General features: G+C 38.2%; 2 protein-coding genes and 1 pseudogene across 2 annotated transcripts in view; 2 read left to right on the top strand and 1 right to left on the bottom strand.

Annotated features, from left to right (window-relative positions):
• GTF2F2 (general transcription factor IIF subunit 2) overlaps positions 1-22905 on the bottom strand; it is a 177865-nt gene that overhangs the window by 87406 nt on the left and 67554 nt on the right. The window contains exon 5 of the mRNA XM_066235146.1: positions 3363-3444. Coding sequence (XP_066091243.1) covers positions 3363-3444 — 82 coding nt within the window. The remainder of the gene's footprint in view (positions 1-3362; positions 3445-22905) is intronic.
• Positions 7777-21876, top strand: KCTD4 (potassium channel tetramerization domain containing 4). The gene is made up of 2 exons (XM_066235145.1): positions 7777-7925; positions 20375-21876. The coding sequence occupies exon 2, from the start codon at positions 20557-20559 to the stop codon at positions 21334-21336; it is 780 nt and encodes a 259-aa protein (XP_066091242.1). The 5' UTR covers positions 7777-7925; positions 20375-20556; the 3' UTR covers positions 21337-21876.
• LOC136309154 (nucleophosmin-like) lies at positions 16787-17679 on the top strand (annotated as a pseudogene).

Here is a 22905-nt window from a genome sequence, read left to right as displayed (position 1 = left end):
GTTATCTGGAGAAAGTAGGCTGCAGGCAGAAAAGCCCGTCCAGGACCAAGCCCTAATACAGAAGTGTGCCCAGAGTGTTCACGGACTATTAGGTCAGTGTGGTTGGAGCAGAGTAAAGGACGGGAGGGAAGAAGGGGAGGATAGGGAGGAGGGGGGGGCAGTAGGGTGATCATGTAGGACCCTGCAGACAACTGTAAGGACTTGAATTTTATCCTGAGCACTTACAAGCATTACAAGTGACATGTGAGCAGAAGAATGGCACGATCTGACAGATTTTAAAAGAATTGCTCTGGCTACTGTGCTGACAACAGAGGACAGTGGGGCAGGGTGGAAGCAGGGACTCTGCCAGGAGGCTACTGCAGTGATGCAGGTGAGCAATAATGACATCATGTGGGTGATGAGGAATGGTCAGGCTGTAGATGTGTAATATTTTAAAGGTACAGTTAATCACATTTTTCTGACACATTGGATGTGGGGTATGAGAGAGGAGTGAGGAATATAATCAAGATTTTTTGACAAACTGGGAGGACAGAGTTAGAATTAACTCGATCAGAAAGACTGCTGGTGGAGCAGGTTTTTTGGAAGGGCGAGAATGGGAATTTGGTTTTTGATATATCTGAAATGTCTATTGGACATTCAGCCAGGCTTTTGGATATATAAGTTTTGAGATCAAAGAAAAGGAGAGGGCGAGCTGGAGCTTCTGCTGGTTTTGCCTCAAACAAACCCTGCACTCCAGGCTTGCAGAACTACACGCGGGTCTCTAGCAGGTCACCCAGCTCTTCGTTCCCATGTCTCGTCTCTCTGCTTAGAGTGTTCCTACTCCTCTCTTTTTCCACTTGGTTGACACCCTCAGGCTTGTTAGGTGTCACCTGCTTTATGAAACTCCGATGATTATTATCTCCTGAATCACCCTGTTTCCTTAAGTCACTTAAGTAAATGAAATATGTAATGGCTGGTCTTTTAGCATACTCCAAAGACTGAAAAATTTTAATTTTTGTTAAGAAAAAAAGCAGCCATTTCATAAGCACAGGTGACTTGCCCGCTCATTGTCAAAAATCTTTAGAAGGCTTTAAAAATTAAGATCACAGGAAAAAATCTTGGCAAGCAGCTCTCTAACTAAATTTTGTATTTTCCAATTTTGTATTTCAGTAGTTATTTGAAGACAAATCTTCAAAAAGACTTGTATTATATAATAAACTTTACAGGCTAACAACAGAAACATCTTCTGTCTAAATTCCAAAGTTATTTTCTGTTATTAAATTTTTTTTTTTCATTTTGATTGTCATCCTCTCACCTGCCCTGGGGAGGCATTTAAATTAGAGGAATTACTGGATAAGAAAGTCAGTCTCTTTGTTTCATTCCTAAGAGACAAACTCTAGTCCAATTGAGAAAGGGAGAAAGATTAAAAAGATGATGTACAATTTAGAGATAATCCAGCTCAACCAGCTCCTTATAGATGAGAACACTGAAACCCAGAGGCTGCTGCTTCCACGTGAACAGGAGTTCTGTGCAGCTACAGTCTGCACAAAATGTATGCTCCAGGAGCTCAGAGTAAGTGCTGAAATAAATTATAATTCTAAACTAGATGGTGTTAAAATACATTCAATGTAAACTAATAAACAAATATGTTTCTTTAGGGTTTAAAAACTGCTGACTCTTTGACATAGAGCACCGGCTTGGTGTGCAGATGTGCTGGGTTCAATCTCTGGTCAGGGCACACATGAGAAGTGACCATATGCTTCTATTCCCCTTCCTTTCTCCCTTCTCTCTCTCCTCTCCTCCTGTAGCCAGTAGCTCAACTGGTTTGAGCATTGACCCTAGGCACTGGGGATAGCTTGGCTGGTCTGAGCATTGGCCCCAGATGGAGGCTGCTGGGTGGATTCTGGTCATGGTGCATGTGGAAGTCTATCTCTCCTGCTCTCATTAAAAAAAAAAAAAAAAAAAAAAAAGCTGACTCCTTGAAAGTTATAAAATTTAGAGTATCAAAGAATTTGAAATCATCATTTTTAATTATAAAACGTTAGCCATGTACCAAAGTGGGGGACCCTGAAATAAAATCTCTAACAAAGGAATAAGATTATAAAAAGTTCTCTGCAGATTAAGAGAAAAAGATGATATTCTAGCAATATACTTGCTTTATAAAGTATTTAGTGTTTTAGGTACTCATTATAGGAAGACTACAAGCTTTGAAAATAAAATAGTACAAAGATGTTATTACAGGGGTGTGGGGATAGGTGGAAGAGTGTGGGGGGTAGATGAGGATGGAAGGAGACCTGACTTAGAGTGATGAACACACAATGCCATATACAGATGATTGTTACAGAATTCTACTCCTGAAAACTGCATAATTTTATTAACCAATGTCACCCCAATAAATTCAATAAAAAGATTTTTTAAAAGATATTATGACCCTGACTGGTTGGCTCAGCGGTAGAACATCGGCCCAGCATGTGGATGTCCCGGGTTCAATTCCTGGTCAAGGCACACAGGAGAAGCGCCCATCTGCTTCTCCACCTTTCCCCCTCTCCTTCCTCTCTCTCTCTTCCCCTCCCACAGCCAAGGCTCTATTGGAGCAAAGTTGGCCTGGGCGCTAAGGACGGCTCCATGGCCTCCGCCTCAGGCGCTAGAATGGCTCTGGCCACAGCAGAGCAACGCCCTAGATGGGCAGAGCATCACCTCCTGGTGGCATGCTGGGTGGATCTTGGTCGGGTGTATGTGGGAGTCTGTCTGACTACCCTCTCGCTTCTAACTTTGGAAAAAATACAAAAAATACAAAAAAAAAAAGATACTATTACAGAATTAAGAGTTATAAGGACAACTAGAAAAAGAAGTTTAAGAAAGTATGATTCTGGTTATATAAACACAGTAGTTTAAAATACCCTCAAAAAACAGCCCAGGTTCTGAAAGTTCCCTTGCCAAAGAAACTCTTACTTGAGCTTTTTAAAAACTGAAGTATAAATGACACATAATATTATATTTTTAGGTGTAGTTTTTGGTGTACAACATAATGATCTGTTATATACAGTGCAAACAGTCACCACAGTAAGTGAAGCACACATTAGTCATGATACATAGTTACAAAATTTTTTTTTCTTATGAGAATTTTAAAGATCTATTCTCTTAGCAATTTTCAAATATGCAATACAGTATTATTAATGTAGTTACGCTCCTATACACTATGTCCTATGACTTATTTATTTTAAGACTGGAAGTTTGTTCTCACTTGGCTTTAAAGCCAAACAGCCTTTGAAGAAAACACTTTCAACAATAACCATAGTTGAAGGCAACAGGCAATCTAGCATATATATTTCAGTCCCCAAAAGGAAATACTAGGCATTAGTTTGGAGTTAAAAAGCACCAACCTCTTTAATCTCATGTAGTTTTCACTTGCAGCAGGTCGGCATTCAGCTCTTTGCACCACTACTCCTTCCAATGAAAGCTTATCTTGAATGGAAAGAAAAAATTAAAATGTATTCAGAGCTCACATTTATCACTTCAAGATTGTATTCAGACACATTAACAATAGTAATAATAATTACCATAAAATATAATTGATAGCAAAAATTGAGGAAACAAAAGGAATATATATATTTAAATTTTCAATTACAGTTTATAGTCAATATTATTCTGTATTAGTTCCAAGTGTGCAGCATAGTGATTAGACAATCACGTACTTTATAGATTGGTCCTCCCAATAATCCAAGTACCCACCTGGCCCCATACATAGTTACTGCGACATTGTTGACTACATGCTGCAATTTACATCTCTCTGACTATTCTGTAGCTGCCGATTTGTATTTCTTAATCCCTTCACATTTTTCACCCAGCTTCCCAAAGCCCCTTCCCTCTTTAAACCATCAGTCTGTACTTTGTATCTATTAGTGTGTTTCTATTTTGTTCATTTTTTTTTAACAGGAATACTTTCAAGTTTATAATAGTATTATTAGTCAGATTAGAAAAAACCTTATTCTTGGCAACAGGGCTCCTGTCAGGTTTATTTATTTGGCTGCTGTAGCTCCTTGACAATAATAGCTTTTATGCATTCAGTTCTTTTTAAAGAGTATGGCTTACAAGAGCATAAAATCAAATTAAAAAATCTGAATATATACATGCATGTGTACACATACACATGTATGGAAATAAAATTCTAGAATACACTGTGACTAGACCAGCCAGCCTGGAAAATACTGTGAAACTGGGCAGGTCCATTATCTAGTGTACCAGTTCTGCCTGCCAGCTGCTCAGATTTCTATTTCCAGCAGAATTATTAATTTGGGTGTGTCCAAACTAGAGCTTTAACTGCTATGAAAAATTAACCAAACATAAGGACAATTTTTCCTACAATTGGAATTTTCTTGATGTCCCTGATACAAAATTCAAGAAAACAGCAAAAGGAAATAAAAGTTAGTACCTACTGTGTGCTTACTAGGCACCAAGCACGCACCGTGGTAAAGTCAGTAACACACCTTATCTTACTTGATAATACATATGACTGTCCCATGATGGTATCAGCTTTCCTACAGTCTGGAAATGCATGACTATAGTTAGGAACAGCTATGAGTCAGTCATATTTCTGTGAGAATTCACCCAGATTTTGAGACGAGAGGCAGGAAATCCTGTGGTTCATCAGCAATGCATTTATGATTCACCTCTATAGGGTGAATGACTTCATGCATTCCTCTAACACTAACTCAATCCCTACTACGTCAAGGGCACCATTTGTCTGAGGCACTGCACAATCAAATATGATTAAGACACAGTACTGTCTTCAAGAAGCAGTTCACTGTGGGAGAGAGAGAAATTGACCAAATCGTAGAGTACAGATGGAACCATGTCTATATCATTTACACTAGAAAACCTTTCATAGGGTGACCTTTCTTAATTTTGTCTTCAAAATCTAGAGGACTCTCTATTGTAACCCCTATGTGTTAATTGTCAGCACTCTATGTAATTCAGTGGTTCAAGAGTCTCTCAGTGCTACATATGCAATACACCTCAAGAACAGGCTGTCTGTCAGATGACAGGGCAATGATGAAAAGCATGCCTACCTTACACCAAAATATGTCAGGAAGGAAATAATAAGTCCGCAATTGTTTACATTAAATTTAAATTTAAACATCTAAAAATAATTTCCTATCATTAATGAGTTTAATAAGGTAAGACTAGAATTCCAATTTTCTTAAAACAAATACAAATCTATTCGAGTTTGCTTCTCACTGAAGCTAAAATTCTATCTAGAAAACTGTTTTAATGCAAGATTTGGGGAAACTTCAATGTATAATATATGGTAACTGCATGAGAAAGTCCACTATTAAAACATGTATTAATTCTTTTTTAAAATACAAAATACATCTAGAATACTGTCCCTGAAAAAAAATTTACTGATAGATTCCTGTGTTTTTTTGGGTTTTTTTTCCCCTGTATTTTTCTGAAGCCAGAAACAGGGAGAGACAGTCAGACAGACTCCTGCATGCGCCCGACTGGGATCCATCCGGCACGCCCACCAGGGGGCGATGCTCTGCCCCTCCGGGGCGTCGCTCTGTTGCGACCAGAGCCACTCTAGTGCCTGGGGCAGAGGCCAAGGAGCCATCCCCAGCGCCCGGGCCATCTTTGCTCCAATGGAGCCTTGGCTGCGGGAGGGGAAGAGAGAGACATAGAGGAAGGAGAGGGGGAGGGGTGGAGAAGCAGATGGGCGCTTTTCCTGTGTGCCCTGGCCGGGAATTGAACCTGGGACTTCTGCACACCAGTCCGATGCTCTACCACTGAGCCAACCGGCCAGGGCCGATTCCTGTGCTTTTTGAATACAAAAGAGGTACCTTTATATACTACCTGTGAATGTTCCTTATTTATTTAGTAGTACCTACTCCAAGTGAACAAGCTAATTTAATTTTTATCAAAGTTTTCTGCTGTCAACATTCGCCATGTAACACTTGGAAAGGTAAGAAGCATCCACAGAGCTCGGCCCATAGCAGGCCACCGCTTTCATCACCATTCTTCAATCACGGTCACTCACAAAAGCCGTAAAATTCACTTTTCAAGCCACAGTTTCTGACTCTCATATCCTATTTTCAAACCTAAAAGTAGCTTTGCAGTGGAACAGTGGATAGAGCATCGGACTGGGATGTGGAGCACTCAGGTTTGAAACCCCAAGGTCACCAGCTTGAGCGCAGGCTCAACTGGCTTGAGTATAGGAGAGGGTAGGATCATAGACATGACCCCATGGTTGCTGGCTTGAGCCCAAAGGTCGCTAGCTTGAAGCCCAAGGTCATTGGCTTGGCTTAAGCCCCTGGTCAAGGCACATAAGAGAAGCAATCAATGAACAACTAAGGTACCGCAACGAAGAACTGATGCTTCTCATCTCTCTCCCTTCCTTTCTGTCCCTCTGTCTCTGTCAAAAACAAAAAAAAACCGGCCTGACCTGTGGTGGCGCAGTGGAAAAAGCATCGACCTGGAAATGCTGAGGTCGCCGGTTCGAAACCCTGTGCTTGCCTGGTCAAGGCACATATGGGAGTTGATGCTTCCAGCTCCTCCCCCCTTCTCTCTCTCTCTGTCTCTCTCTCCTCTCTAAAAAAATTAATAAATAAAATTAAATTAAAAAAAACCCAAAAAAACCCATACATACATAAATAAATAAAATAGCTTTTAAATGTTTCTCAAGTGAAAGGAAAAGCTGGGGCTCAAGAAGAGTGGTGACAGAGAAAAGCAGTGTTGTGCAAGACCTTGAAAAACAGGATTTACACCGGGAGGCAAGTCAGAAAGGCCCTGAAGGGGGCGGGAGCATACTGGGCAATGGTTTTCATCTCTCCTTGTCTCTCACCTAGAATTTTAAGTTTAAGGACCTCCACCAGAAATTGCTGGAAGGACACGGTCATGACAGCACCCTAAAGAGAAACCGCTGATGTGGCTCATTCGCTCATTCTACTGAAGGCCTTGGAACAGCTCAGTGCCTACCTTTTCCTAAGCTTGGCCATTTGCTCAAATCCAAGAGAAGTCTGGATTCTGGGAAATATTCCAAATCCTTTTTAAATTCTTCCCCCAACTCCTCCCTTTTTTTTGCTAGACTGGTTTACCAATTGGTTTCTGCTAATGGTAACCAAAAGAATCTTAATAAGCATGAACACATGCTTTTGGTGATATTTTTACCTATCTATAAAAATTTGAAGGAAGATTTTTAAAAGTATACAAAGAACACCCTATAAAAATAAATGAAGGCTTCTAGTTCTGATGCTGTCATACATAGCAGTGTTCCTTTGGAGATGTTACTTCACATCTCTGGGCCTCAGCAATGAAGCTACTGGGATCTCTGGAAAAAGAAGAAAAAGAAAACCAACACAACTGGCCTTCCTCTGTAACCGGGGAAGTTTTATTATTTCATTAGTGTTTATTTTGTTTACTCTAATTCTTTCTAAAAGACCAAAACTGTTTCTTAGAATGAAAAAATGTTGAGAAGCTCTCCAAGACCTGGTAATACACAGGCTTCTGCTCTACGCTGAACCTTCCTACTCTCTATCTCATAGATATCTTCTCTGTGGAAGGACTCATGAAGATTAAGCTACCGGTGCTTTTTACAAGTTAAGGGCATTCCCAGTTTGAACAAGTTAAAGTAATAAGTCAGCAGGAAGGGTGTTCATTAGCATTGGCATGTAAGAAATTCAAGCAGGTATAGTTAGGAAGACGTTAGGCATCAGGAAGTTCCAGACATTTGTTTCCACAAGACTACTGTAGAGCCAGCTCAACGTGGAGGTCTTGAACAGCATTTACCACTAAGTTAAAACACAGACTTGTGGGCTAGTAACCAAGATACTGGACTGATCTTCCAGACTTCTGAAGCTACTTTCCTGATTCACACTTACATCACATCTGTCTACCCTATCCAAAAGAGTACTGAAGAGATAATATTTCCACAGAGGAGGTGCATTTAAAAGGTAAGTCATTTTCAATATTCCTAGTAGTCTTCATTACCCTCATTTCAAATTTCTTCCTAGCACATTTTGCTTGTGGTTCACAGGGTAGCAAGCTACTTGACATTTTAACAAACCAGTTAGGCAAACTTGCAAGCCCTCTATTTTAAGAAGGTAATCTTTATTCTATTCAAATTTGTGAATTGATGCTCTGATCCCTATTTAATCTTCAGAAATTTCAGGAATAAAAGATTATACTCAGATTTCAGTCAACCTACAAAGTTAGCATTTGATTACTTACCTCAAAAATAACAAGCAATCTACATAAATATTTCCAAAAGGTATCTGTTAATATAATATGTTCTCTTACAATAACATTCAAAATACAAATATGTCTAGTGCCCTGGGAATTCCCAATTTTAAATCAAATACTGAAACCATAACTTGAGGACTTGATTAAGAATTTAGAAAACATTTCAACTTCCTCACTCACAGTACTGCTCTTCAACTTTTCCCCTACAAACTAAGAGAAAGAAGGTTGTATATATATATCCTATATAAGGGATGCTGTAATGCTGATCAAAGAGTACTTATGGATTACAAGATTGATTGCCCAGGAATAGAAAGAAAGTGGTTAGCTACGGTACAAAATCAAAGGAGGAGGCCATAAACATGTGAAGAAGTTTGTTCTATGAGTCTACAGAAACCACAACAGACTTTGATCAGAGAAATAGTGACTGAGCTTTTTTTTTTCTTTTCCACAGAGACAGAGTGGGATAGACAGGGACAGACAGACAGGAACGCAAAGATGAGAAGCATCAATCATCAGTTTTTCATTGCGCACTGCAGCACCCTAATTGATCATTGATTGCCCTCTCATACCATATGTGCCTTGACCGCGGGCCTTCAGCAGACCAAGCAACCCCCTGCTTGAGCCAGTGATCTTGGGCTCAAGCTGGTGAGCTTTCACTCAAACCAGATGAGCCTTCGCTCAAGCTAGCGACCTCGGGGTCTCGAACCCGGGTCTTCCGCATCCCAGTCCAAGGCTCTATTCACTGTGACACCACCCGGTCAGGCAGTGACTGGGCATTTTAAAAACAAACATTTGTATGTTTTAATACTTTCAAAGCAAGAACACATTATCATTCCTTCTATTCTTTAGACTAGTCTTTTTGCTTGTTATACCACATGCATAATTAAACCAAAATCAAAAGCTTTTTTTTTTTTTTTTTTGTGACAGAGACAGAGACAGACAGAGAGAGGGTCAGATATGGATAGACAGAGAGGAAGGGAAAATGATGAGAACCATCGCTTCCTTGTTGTGGCTCCTTAGTTGTTCATTGATTGCTTTCTCAATGTGTCTTGACCAGGGGGCGAAAGCAGAGCGAGTGACCCCTTGCTCAAGCCAGTGGCCTTGGGTTCAAGCAGTGACCTTTGGGCCCAAGCCAGCAACCATGGGGTCATCTCTATGACCCTATGCTCAAGCCAGCAATCCACGCTCAAATCAGTGAGCCGTGCTCAAGGTAGATGAGCCCGTGTTCAAGCCAGTGACCTCGGGGTTTCAAACCTGGGTCCTCTGCGTCCCAAGTCTGATGCTCTATCCACTATGCCACCGCCTGGTCAGGCTCCTAAGCTCTTAAATACAGATGTGGTCATGGTGTTGTAATGTTATATAAACAGACAATCTTCAATCTCTAAGTTGCTTTAAAGCAGGGGTCAGGAATCTTTTTGGCTGAGAGAGGCATGAACGCCACATATTTTAAAATGTAATTCCATGAGAGCCATATAACAACCCATGTACGTTACGCATTATCCAATAAAAATTTGGAGTTGTCCCGGAGGACAGCTGTGATTGGCTCCAGCCACCCGCAACCATGAACATGAGTGGTAGGAAATGAATGGACTGTAATACATGAGAATATTTTATATTTTTAACATTATTTTTTTATTAAAGATTTGTCTGCGAGCCAGATGCAGCCATGAAAAGAGTCACATCTGGCTTGCGAGCAATAGATTCCCGACCCCTGCTTTAAAGAATAAGAGGTTAAATAAAACCTAGAAATAGAATACAGCTTTATAAGAATATATAAATGTTGTAATGTAATAATAAATGAAAAAGGGCAGGAAAATTAAAGTACTGTAATAGTTCTAGTCAGACCTTCATCAAAAGGTGCAATCCAGCTTTGGCCACTGCACTTGAAATGAGAATTAAAAACAACAGAAAAAGTGATAGACTGAAAAAAAATCTTTCCAAGAAAGATAAGTCTCTTTAAAATGAAAACCTTCACTATAGTGCTATATTTTAGTTAAATAGTGCCAAACACTGAGCTAGCTGTGAAGAGAGGTACACAGGAAGAAAAACAGACATCCATGCTTAGAAAGATGACACTCTAGTCGAGGGATACAATATTATTAATGGTTATAAACGATCAATGACATTTTTAAATCAAGTGAATATGATCCATGTTTTATTAATTTCATCCTGTTCTCTTTATCATGTTTAATTAGTGATAGTAGTAACACCATACACTAGTTTAGCTCTTTATGATTTTCAAGATATTTTAATAGTAAGTGATCCTCAGAACTACAGGGTAGAAATTATGTCCCCATCACTAAGAACTCCTTTAAGATAAATTCCCTTTCCTGAGCTCATCAACATCTTTAATAAAGCAGTTCTTCAACTCTGACCATTAGAATCACTTGCAGAGGATTTTTTTTTTTTTAATATCGGGCTCACTCCTTGGGATTACACTCTAACTGCATTGTGAGGGCAAGAGGTAGTGGTATTTTAACTTCCCCAGATAATTCTAATGTGCAGCAGCTAGTGTAGAGAACTGCTGCCCCTTTTCTCACCCCTTCCCACTTTTCCTCTACCTTTATCTCTGTTCGTTTTATTTCCTGGGGCAAAAATTCACAGAACTGCTAGAGTATTTCATCAAATCTAAGACACTGTCAATTGTAATATTCACTATTAGTTTGTATGTCACTAAGAAAGACAAAATACTGCCATGAAATTTTTACAAGCCAATAATTTTAACACATGTGCTGAATGTCTTAACATTTCAGAAATGTTAAATGTCAAAAAATGTGCAATATAACAGTTCTCCAGTCCTAATTTATAATCACACTTCTATGAGTAAGAAACTGCACTTGCTCCTATAAACTATCATATCCTGTTCTGCCATTTGGCCCCCTTCTCTCTTCTTCACACCATCTCACCACTAGAGATGAGCACCAAAGAGGATCTCAAGATCAGAGGACAATAGAAGGAACAGTGGTAGAGGACAGCATTTGGGAGCAGGGGTTCTTTTGGTCACTGATTTCAAAGTAATATTACTTTCATTAGTTTAAGTCATGTCCCTCATTTTGAGAATGTAGATAATGGATATTAATTTATAAGATCTCTTTCTCAAAGAGAAGGCAAAATTCTGTTTTGCCAAATAGCACTATAAAAATGAGTGCAATAATACAATTTCAATATTCATTTGATGGTTTATAAAAGTGCTTTGCTCATCTAGTTACAATAAAATTTTCCAGTAAGTAATAATGAATTGGCTATACTTCAAAAAAGTGAAAACTCATTTAAAAAAGCTTATTATGATTCATGCTTACAGAATTATAAAATGTAGGTTTTCCTTGAAACACTCATCTCCTAAAGTACATTTAAAATATTAATTAGTATGATTTGTAAATTGTTTTCAAGATTACCTCTGTAATGAAAAGCAAAGAAATATGGATGGAATTTTGCCTGAACTTCTCCTTTAGTCTGTCACCTTTATTAGTGCTCCTCTGATACATTGTGCTTTATATTTCTCTGTACTCCTCAAATGAGGCTAAAAAGCTGTTGATGTAGCAAAGGTTCCTGGGCTTTTTTGAAGACCCAGTTTAACACTGTAAAACATGTACAGGTACATTCATCTGACTGTAGTTAACACTGTAAAACATGTACAGGTACATTCATCTGACTGTAGTTACCCATTCACACCACCTTCCTGCCAAATGTCATACCCAGCGAGTCCTAGGAGGATGCAGGCACTCTGCAGAGCTGGGCAGACACTGTGGTCCATCAGCAGCATAAGGCAATGTACACTATTAGTACAATCCCAGTAACAGAAACATCTAATGTAGACAAATTTCATATTTCAAAACAAAAGTTTGGATGTTCAAATAAATTTAGATTAAAATGGATAATTTCTTGATTCTTAAAATATATTAGGACATGCAATTTATTTTTATTTTTCAAAACTCAAAATAAAACTAAAATAAAACAGTCATAGCTGAATATTAATATAAACGTTTTTCACATTCGATCATGTTGATGACAATGACATCATTTCCCATCAGAAGCTGATAGGTAAGATGGGAATGTCTCCTACTGGCCTGGAATAAGTTCTGCCTAATGTAGACAGTGGGAGATTAGCATCACTGTAGACTGAAAGGTTTAGCCAGAAATTTAAAAAATTCTATTTAGAAATTAAATGTAATGGGGTGACACCGGTCTATAGGAACAGCTTTCAGGTGCACCTCTCCACAGCACGCCAGCTTTTCATTGTGTCGTACGCCCATCATCCAAAGTCAAAACACTTTTTTGTCACTATATTTGTCCCTCTTTACTCTCTTCTGCTACACCCTCTCCCCCTGGTAACCACTTCAATTTTATCTATGTCTATGAGTCTCAATTTTATATCCCACCTTATCTGTGAAATCATGTAGTTCTTAGCTTTTTCTGACTTATTTCAGTTACATAATATTCTCAAGGTCCACCCATGTTGTCACAAATGATAATATTTCATCATTTCTTAGGGCTGAGTACTTTTCCATTGTATACACATGTCACATCTTCTTTATCCAGTCCTCTATTGAGGGACACTTTGGTTATTTCCATGTCTTAACCACCATGAATAATGCCGCAATGAACATGGGGGTGCATACGTTTTCATGTACAAATGTTTACAAATTTTTCAAGTAGATATCTAACAGAGGAATTGCTGGATCATATGGTAACTCAATTCTTAATTTTTGGAGGAGCTGCCATCCTGACTTTCTAAGTGGCTATACCAGTTTACATTCCCACCAGCAGTAAATGAAGGTTCCTTTTTCTCCACAGCCTCTTCAACATTTGTTGTTACCTGTCTTGCTGATAATAGCCAATCTAACAGATGTGAGGTGGTATGTCATTGTGGGTTTGGTTTGCATTTCTCTACTACAAGCTAGGGAAGATGAGCATCTTTTCATGTATCTATTCATCATTTGTATGTCTTCATGGGAGAAGTGTCCAGGTCCTCTCTCCATTTTTTTAATTGAATTGTTTGTTGAACTTTGTGAGTTCTTTATATTTTTTGGATATTAACCCTTATCAGATCTGTTGTTTGTGAATATCATCTTCCATTTGGTAGGCTGCTTTTTTGTTTTGTCGTCAGATTCTTTTGCTGTGCAGAAGCGTTTTAGTTTAATATAGTCCCCTTCATTTATTTTTACCTGCATTTACCTTGCCTTTGTGGTCCAACTGATACAATGTTCTCTACAGCCAAATGCATAATCTTAGTGCCTGTGTTTTCTCCCATGTAATTTATTGTTTCAGATCTTATATTTAAGTCTTTGATCCATTTTGAATTAATTTTTGTGCATGGGGACCAGGTGTAGGCAAGTTTCATTCTTTTGCATGTGGCTTTCCAATTATTCAAGCACCATTTATTGAAGAGACTTTCTTTTTTTTCCCATTGTGTGTTTTTGATTCCTTTGTCAAAACTTCTTTGTCTGTATGCATGCAGTTTTATTTCTGGGCTTTCTGTTCTGTTTCCCTGGTCTGTGTGTCTGTTTTTCTGCCAATACCATGCTGTTTTCATTACTGTGGCTCTGTAGTATAATTTGAACTTAGGTACTGTGATACCTCCGGCTTCATTTCTTTTTTTCCCCTCAGGATTGCTTTGGATATTCAAGGTTTTTTGTGGTTCCATACAACTCTGATGATTTTTTGTTCTATTTCTTTAAACAGTGACATTGGGATTTTAATGGGGATTGCATTAAATCTGTATGTTGCCTTTGGCAATATGACTATTTTAACTAGGTTGATTCTTCCAATCCAAAAACACAGACTATCTCTCTATTTCATTGTGTCTCTTCCAATTTCTTTTAATAACATTTTGTAGTTTTCAGTATACAGGTCCTTCACATCCTTTGCTAAGTTTATTTCTAGGTAATTTTTTTGTGTGTGTGTGCAACTACAAAAGGAACTGGTTTTTTTAAAATTCATTTTCTGGTGTTTCACTGTAGGCATATTAAGAAAGCAGTAGACTTTTGTATATTGATTTTATATCCTGAGACTTTATTGTATTTGTCTATTGTTTCTAACAGTTTTTTGGTGGAGTCTTTGGGATTTTACATCTACAGGATCATATCATCTGCATGAAGTGATACCTTTACTACTTCTTTCCCAATATGGATGCCTTTAATTTTCTTCTCTTGTCCGACTGCTGTGGCTAAGAGTTCCATAACTATGTTAAATAAGAGTTGTGAGGGTGGGCATCCTTGTCTTGTTCTTGATTTTAGAGAAAAAGCTTTCAGTTTTTCATCACTGAGTATGATATTGGCTAAGGGTATGTCATATATGGCCTTTATTATATTGAGGTACTTTCCTTCTATACCTATTTTATTAAGTGTTTTAATCCTAAATAGATGTTGTATCTTACAGAATGTCTTTTCTGCATCTATTGATAGGATCATATGACTATCGTCCTTTGTTAATGTGCTAGCTTCTAGGTAGGAAGTGGTCCTAACCATTGGATATACTCATACCAAGAACCTGACAATAGCATTGTTTAAATCCTCAAAGTTGGCTAAAGGATCTTGTATATGTGTAATTTACTGATGTCTAAGAAAGAGGTGATCTAACTTTAATAAAGGGCTATGGTACTGAGTAGAAAACAGGTTCCTTACCTTTAAAAAAGATCTTTCTGCTTGCAAAGTAAATGAAATTCTCGAGATTTGTGGATCCAAGTGAGCTAATCACTGACAGATGGGTTAAGCTCTTCACTGAAATGACTGAACTGATTCATTCCAGTCTGTATCTGCAGCAAGGCAGAGAAATGCAGTCACGGAGAATACAGGTGTGCCCCTTGGCTTTGGTACTGAAGCACCACTGGGCTGTACAGACCTGACTGCCACAACCTAGGGTGAGCTCTCCCCATCCTATATCCCCCCAAGCAGATAAATATAAATTTAGAATGGACTAGAAAAAAAAAAGACAAGCTGGCTTTTTCCTAAGGGACCTGTGGACCGCAACAGGCAGCAAGGATCAACCCCCCTGCAATTTCTGTAAACTGCAATCATCTGGTTTTCATGGGGATAATACAGAGTGATGAGAGTAAAATGCAGCCTACAGGGTGCCATTTTCTTCTTTTAAGATCATAAGTTGGAGGCAACAGAACACACAAAAAAGTCCGATGGTTTCACATCAGATTCTAATCAGGCACTTAGACAAGGCTCCTGTCACACTAATGTTGCCAGGCCACAGGCGGCAAACAAATCCTACTCGTCAGGTCTGCAGAAGCCAAGAACACCAGAGTGAAGTCTAGAGTGAGAAAAAGTGATCACAAGTTAGAGGCCTATAATGGGGTGATTCAGTCTGTCAAAACAAGCAAGAGAAACAAAGAACAAGTATCAGTTGTTTTCAAAAACAGGCAGCAGAAACCAGAAATGAGTGAGTTAGCAATTGTCAGGCAGCCCTGGCATGCTGGCTGAAGAGGTCTGCAGTCCAGCTTCTTCTGCAGTCCAGCTTCTGCTGCCTCACCTCCCACCCCCTGGGAGCCCGTCCTCTACCATCCACCAGCGCGACTTCTCTTCCCCGTGAAGGGCATCTATGACTGGGCCGAATGGAGTAGGAAAGCAGACCTGGCATTACACAGTACAGTGCTCCCTCGTCTATCATGGCGGTTAGGTTCCTGTTTGATAGGCCAAAATCTGCAAGGTAGAGACCTTATATATTTTTTATTATTTATATATATTTTTTTAAGGCTTTATTTCAATTTAATATTCTTTTAATATGTTTTAATTAATATTTTTTATATTATTTTAAATTCTTTAAGCTAGAAAATGCTTATTTTACTGCAAAAATAATTAGAATAACATATAAAAATACCTATACCTATATACTGCAAAATCCCGTGACATAGCAAAAAATCCGCAATACAAAATTAGATGTATACAATTTAAAAATCTACTATACACTAAGACCACGAAAAGTGACCATGATATGGTGAGGGACGACTGTATTCAACTACATTGCTTTAAACATACAAAGAAAATGTTAGCACAGTCCTTACTACCATATTACAGCTATGTTCTATTGATTCTGGTCCCATAAAGTTCATCAAAAGAGTACTCCACTAGTGCGACTCCATCCTGTGCGTCTGTTCTGAGGAACAGAAGTCGTTTATCTCTGTCTGCCTTCTCTCTTACCTCAGTGTGTGCCACCAACTCATGGAAGATTTTTTTTTTTTTGTATTTTTCTGAAGCTGGAAATGGGGAGAGACAGTCAGACAGACTCCCGCATGCACCCGACCGGGATCCACCCAGCACACCCACCAGGGGGCGACGCTCTGCCCACCAGGGGGCGATGCTCTGCCCCTCCGGGGCGTCGCTCTGTAGCGATCAGAGCCACTCTAGCGCCTGGGGCAGAGGCCAAGGAGCCATCCCCAGCGCCCGGGCCATCTTTGCTCCAATGGAGCCTTGGCTGCGGGAGGGGAAGAGAGAGACAGAGAGGAAGGGGGGGGGGTGGAGAAGCAGATGGGCGCTTCCCCTATGTGCCCTGGCCGGGAATCGAACCTGGGACTTCTGCACGCCAGGCCGATGCTCTACCACTGAGCCAACCGTTCAGGGACCAGCTCATGGAAGATTTGACGGACATGGACATGAGACCTCTGAAGAGCCAGGACTATCTTTTCAGTTGTGATAATGGACAATGATGAAGCTGAGCACCAATTATGTTTACGAACGGTCAGTTTAGGGGCTGGTGGAAAGGATTAACTGCCCATTGTTGAAGCAGAGGCAACGAATTATGAAGGCAGTCCAAAGAAATTAATACTGCAACTTTGAAAATGTCTGTATAGCCAAGGGTTTCCCTTCGGGGTTCTGAAATAATACTACCTGTGGTCTTACGGCTGAAGTGTGGTTCAGGGCCTGTGCATCTTAGTGGATGGCACTCAGTAGCTATGGAGTAATATGTAGAGTCAGAAGATGAAGAGGAGGAAGATGTGAAACTCCTGAATGTGTACCTGGACAGTGTTCTGCCCCGGAAGTGGTAGCAAGTTCCAATTAAAAAAAGTAAAACTTGCTGTTGATGAAGATGATGAGGACAATGACAACAAAGATGGTGGCGGCGGCAGTGATGGTGGGGATGATGATGGTGATGATTTTGAGAATGTGGAAGCTGAAGAAAATGTTCCAGTAAAGAAATCTATACAATATAAAGAAATCCAGCCAAATATACACAAAAATCAAACAACAATGGAAAAGACTCAAAACCATCAACACTAAGATCAAAAGGTCAAGAATCCTTAAAAAAAAAAAACCACACAGGAAAAACTCCTAAAACCCTAAAATGACCTAAATCTATAGAAGAGATTAAAGCAAAATGCAAGCCAAGTATAGAAAAGGGTGGTTCTTTCTTCTTTTCCCAAAGTGGAAGCCAAGTTCACCAGTTATGTGAAGAATTGTTTGTTTCCAGATGACTGACCAAGAGGCTATTCAAGATCTCTAGCAGTAAAGAAAGTCTCTTTAAGAAAAGAGTTTAAGCAGTTTGTTAAAATTTTGTCTTATTTCTATAATAGTTGACATCTGGCTGTCCTTTTCATAACACAGAGTGAGAACTTTCCCTACTGTGTCTGATAAATGTTGTCTAGGTTTCATTGCCAGGAATGTGCTGTCCAAAATGCCTGTTTAGTTTTTAAAGATAGAAATCCACTGTTTCCTTGGTTTTAAGTATGTATGGAATGTTATGATAGGACATAATAGTGGTGGTGGTCAGACAAATAGAAATTATGAGGAGACAAAAATATACATGTGAAATAAACTCAGTATTTTAATTAAGTAAAATTATAAAAAATGAAAGAGGACTCTATGCATACGTGAAATTGTTATACTTTTGGTAGTTTTGTTATTACTATATATAGTGCTGCTCATATGCAGTAATGATCAACATAAAAATTCCACAAACAGGCCCTAGCTCAGTGGTAGAGTGTCAGCCTGGCATGTGGATGTCCCAGGTTCAATTCCTGGTCAGAGCACACAGGAGAAGCACCCACTGGCTTCTCCACCCCTTCCCTTCTGGTTTCTTTCTCTCTTTCCCCCTCCTGCAGCCATGGCCCAATTGGAGCAAGTTGGTCCTGGGTGTTGAGGATGGCTCCATGGCCTCTGCCTCAGGTGCTAAGAGCTCAGTTGCTGAGAAACAGAGCAATGCCCTAGATGGGCAGAGCATTGCTCCTTAGTGGGCTTGCCTGGTGGATCCCAGTCAAGGGCACATGTGGGAGTCTATGTCTCTGCCTCCCCTTCTCTCACTGAATTAAAAAGAAAATCCACAAATATATTTCCAAAATTGTACCAAAATACCCCCACAACCCCCCCCCCCAAATAATCTATTCATTATTTCTTTAAAAGTCATATCCATAGATGAGATGAAACCGGATTCCAAAAAATAAAGTCAACACATACAGGAAATTGTTAAAATATAACAGCATATTCTTCTTAAATGATGCAAAACTGAGAGGAAGCTCTAGTCCACGTGCTGGCAATTAACAAGCTGTAAAGGTCTAGATAAAACACTAAAAATTTTCTGGAATGAAATTTTATTTTTCATAAAACAGAGTTGGAATTTAATGATCTCTAAGCAAAAACTGAACCCTAAAAAATGTTATGTTTTAGATTTCTAGCTTGATTTCAATGGACTTTGTTTAATCTTAATGACATATAAATGTTAAATTCAAAATCTGTTATAATTAAGAATACAATTTTTTTACTCTGCCCAGGTAGAGCTTAGTTGGTTTAGAGCACTGTCCTGATAAGCCAAATTTGCGGGTTCCATCCCTGGTTGGGGCACGTATAAGAGTCAACCAATGAATGCATAAATGAGTAGAACAAATCAATGTTTCTCTCTGTCTCTCTCTCCCTTTATCTCTCTCTAAAATCAATAAATTTAAATGTATATATGAGTTTTTATGTCTAAAAAAAATCTAACATTTGTTTACAGAAAATAGAAGGTAAACATTTTTAGAAGAATCTGCTCCAATATTTGTCAACATACAGCTCATTAATTTTAAAATATCTTTAATGTAAAAGAACTATAAGTTAATTTAATATAAAATCTAATCTAATTCTGAAAGTAATGTAGTTCCCCAGAATAATTTCGCAGTCAGATCAGTCAAATAATAGAGTATTAAGAACAACATTCACATTTCTTAACCATGAGCCTTTAAATTCTAGAATTGAAACCTAGATCACTAAAATGTGTTTTAAGACTAAAATGTTTTGTAAGGGGAAGAAGAAAAATAAAGAAAGGGGGGGAAAATATCCCACTTACCCCTTGATCCAGCTCCCAAGTTAAAAAAACAAACAAAAAATAAAACTTAGGTTTTGGTCCTTTCTCTTATCCTTTGTGAACACTGAAAACAACAACAAAACCAAAGAATTCTGCCATGATACTATTTTATAGCAGGCACTCTGAATCCGTCTTTTATCTTTCCAAACACAAATGTGTGTGCGTGCAGACAGACACACACACACACACACACACACAGTTCTATTTCCTAAATCAGTCCCAGTCTATTGTTCAGCACTAAAGCAGATTTAGGGTGAAACAAGCTTATACATTTTCCACAGAAAACCTTAAGCAAAAATAAAAAATATAAATGATTATTGCAAAAGCTATGTATTTCATTTTTTACCTTTAGGGTAAAAAAACAACAACAAAGCTGAACCTTTTATTAAAGAAAGGATATTAAGAAATGTTTTCTCACATGCTAAAGAGCATGAGCACCAAATCAGAATCACCTATCAATCCAATTAAATTGAACTGCAATGTCACAATGTCATCAAGGTTTCTAAAATGATTTCACCACTGTGAAATGTGTGACTTTTTATAGGAGAGAAAATCCTATACATTCCTTTCTCTTTAGGTTTCTTGTTTATAATTTACTTTTAGAAATGGTGTTAATTCAGTACATAATATTCTCCAAAAGATGACAGTATTATCAATAGTAAGCCTGCCTTATTAAGTAATATCTTAGTAGACATTTAGAAATAGATAAAAACTCACAGCTGGAGAATTAAATAGCTGTAATTGCTTAACTGCCAGGAGCAAATTCAATTTCTTCTAAGTAACTTTTATTACTTCAAAGAATATACATGAAAATCTTCTCACAACAAATTCCTTCCCTGATACAGTTAAATGCAAATGATCTTTTCCCCCCGTCTTACTCCAGAAAGCTCCTGCATCCATCGCTGATACGCCACCTACTGCAAAACTGAGCTGACAGAGCAAGTGCGCTGCCAGCGTCTCCATTCCATCACCAGGCTGGAGAGGAACAGAGGCGTGTTTGTGTGGCAGTTTCTTCTGTAAAAATCTCAAAGCCAAGAAGAACAATCTGAAATAGAACTCTCAAAAATGGAGCATAAAATAAACAGAAGAGAAAGAGAAAAGGAATATGAAGGGAAACACAACAGCCAGGAAGATGCTGATCAAAGAAAGAACTGCAAATCTTCACTGATGACTCTCAACGTTGGTGGATATTTGTACATTACTCAAAAGCAAACACTGACCAAGTTCCCAGACACTTTCCTTGAAGGTATAGTAAATGGGAAAATCCTCTGTCCGTTTGATGCTGACGGTCATTATTTCATAGACAGGGATGGGCTCCTCTTCAGGCATGTCCTAAACTTCCTACGAAATGGAGAACTTCTACTGCCCGAAGGGTTTCAAGAAAATCAACTTCTCGCACAGGAAGCAGAATTCTTTCAGCTCAAGGGACTGGCAGAGGAAGTGAAATCCAGGTGGGAGAAAGAACAGCTAACACCCAGAGAGACCACTTTCTTGGAAATAACAGATAACCATGATCGCTCACAAGGACTGAGAATCTTCTGTAATGCTCCTGATTTCATATCAAAAATAAAATCTCGCATTGTTCTGGTGTCCAAAAGCAGGCTGGATGGCTTTCCAGAGGAGTTTTCAATATCGTCAAATATCATTCAATTTAAATACTTCATAAAGTCTGAAAATGGTACTCGACTTGTACTAAAGGAAGACAACACCTTTGTCTGTACCTTGGAAACTCTTAAGTTTGAGGCTATAATGATGGCTTTAAAGTGTGGTTTTAGACTGCTGACCAGCCTGGACTGTTCCAAAGGGTCAATTGTTCACAGCGATGCACTTCATTTTATCAAGTAATCACCTGTGTCACAAACAAAGGCAACAAGCATGCAGCCAGCAAGCTTCGGAAAAGCACAGCTTCAAAGGCATCCCAAATAATGTGCCCAGCTAGCTCTGTACGCAGAGCCCTGCTGCTAAGCAATTACTGTGAGCTAACGGTATGTAAATCCTACTGCTAAAGAGTCCTTCTCTAGGGTGCCCTGCTGATCACTCTTACACTTAAAATGAAAACAGCGACCTTCTATATATTGTGAATAAAGACTGAATGCTTTTGTTACTTATTTTTCTTTAAGATGTCTTTCAATCAGAATGTCTTGGGTACTTTAAAAATAAACAAGCATGTGTATTATTGTTCATTTAGGTAAATAGTAATGAAATATTTGAATGGGCTACAAGATTTAAAATACTTTTTACTTATGGTAAAAATCTACAAAGAAACTGAACTGGTAAAATTAATCATTAAGAGGAAAAGAGATGTGCAGATCTGCTAAAACAGAGCACAGTGAAACCAAATAGAGTGTACTAAGGTACTAAAGCTATTGATTTAATTTTTTAATGGTTGGCACCCCAAAGCTTATTTCTACTTTCTGTATTATGTACTAGAATTACAGTTGAATTGATATATTGCTGAAAATTCCTAGAAAACTGCTTTATGAAAATAAAAATAAATGCACTACTAGTTTCTTTGCCTGTGTTAATCATAATAAAAAGTTACATGTGTCACTTTAAAAACAAATAGTACCACTTGATGATTTCACACAATATTATGCACTAATGTACTCAACTATCAGGCTACAGTAACACTGGCTGGTCTTGCAAGTGACAAAAATCAGCAAATTAATTTTGTTGCAGGCTGAGCTCCAACATAGTATGGATAACTTAGTCTCAAAGGACTAAGGTATTAGACTAATACAAGAGTTCATTTTCAGAATCATGCTAAACATCTATTCATTTTTCATGCTCAAAAATATTAAATGGGCTTCACTAAACATTATTATTATTCACTGATTTGTATTTAATTTCTTCATGCTAAATAAGCAGTTATTTTTAAAATTAAGTTTCATGGCCATCTCAATGAAGTAATCTAGAAACTTAGCTTTAAATGTGAGTGCGTTTGTTCCCCCTAAATAATAATCACGTCTATGCTACTTAATTACTGTGGATTCTGAGAACAAATCACATCTTAAATTTGCTACTTAAAATTTAATTATTAAAAACTTGTTACTAAATCTTAATTTTAATAAATGTCAACAAAAGATTCCTGAAACTCTTTACTGAGGTTACAATATTAGCAATCTATGCCAAAAGTTGGTTTGCATATATAAATTCAGAATAAATTAGCAACAAAGTTAATACTCTTAGAAACGATAACTGACTTCCAGTTACATCTAAGATAACACAAAAATTGGCTGTGCATACTAAAATAAATATTTTTAAATATACAGAGAAGACCTTTGAAAAATTCATATTTAAAAAAAAACAGTTCACTTCAACCATGTAATATTCTTTTAAGCTTCTAATAAAATATCTAATTTTCTCTTACATATTTGAAAATGGCTTACTCAGGATTTAAAGGAACTAAGAAAT

Source organism: Saccopteryx bilineata, chromosome 6 (assembly GCF_036850765.1).
Source record: "Saccopteryx bilineata isolate mSacBil1 chromosome 6, mSacBil1_pri_phased_curated, whole genome shotgun sequence".
Taxonomy (NCBI): domain Eukaryota; kingdom Metazoa; phylum Chordata; class Mammalia; order Chiroptera; family Emballonuridae; genus Saccopteryx; species Saccopteryx bilineata.
The sequence above is the reverse complement of the archived record's forward strand: the minus strand, read 5'-3'. Positions and strand labels throughout refer to the sequence as shown.

Coding starts and splice junctions, on each gene's coding strand:
- KCTD4 (XM_066235145.1), top strand. CDS start 20,557: ATGGAGCATAAAATAAACAGAAGAGAAAGAGAAAAGGAATATGAAGGG.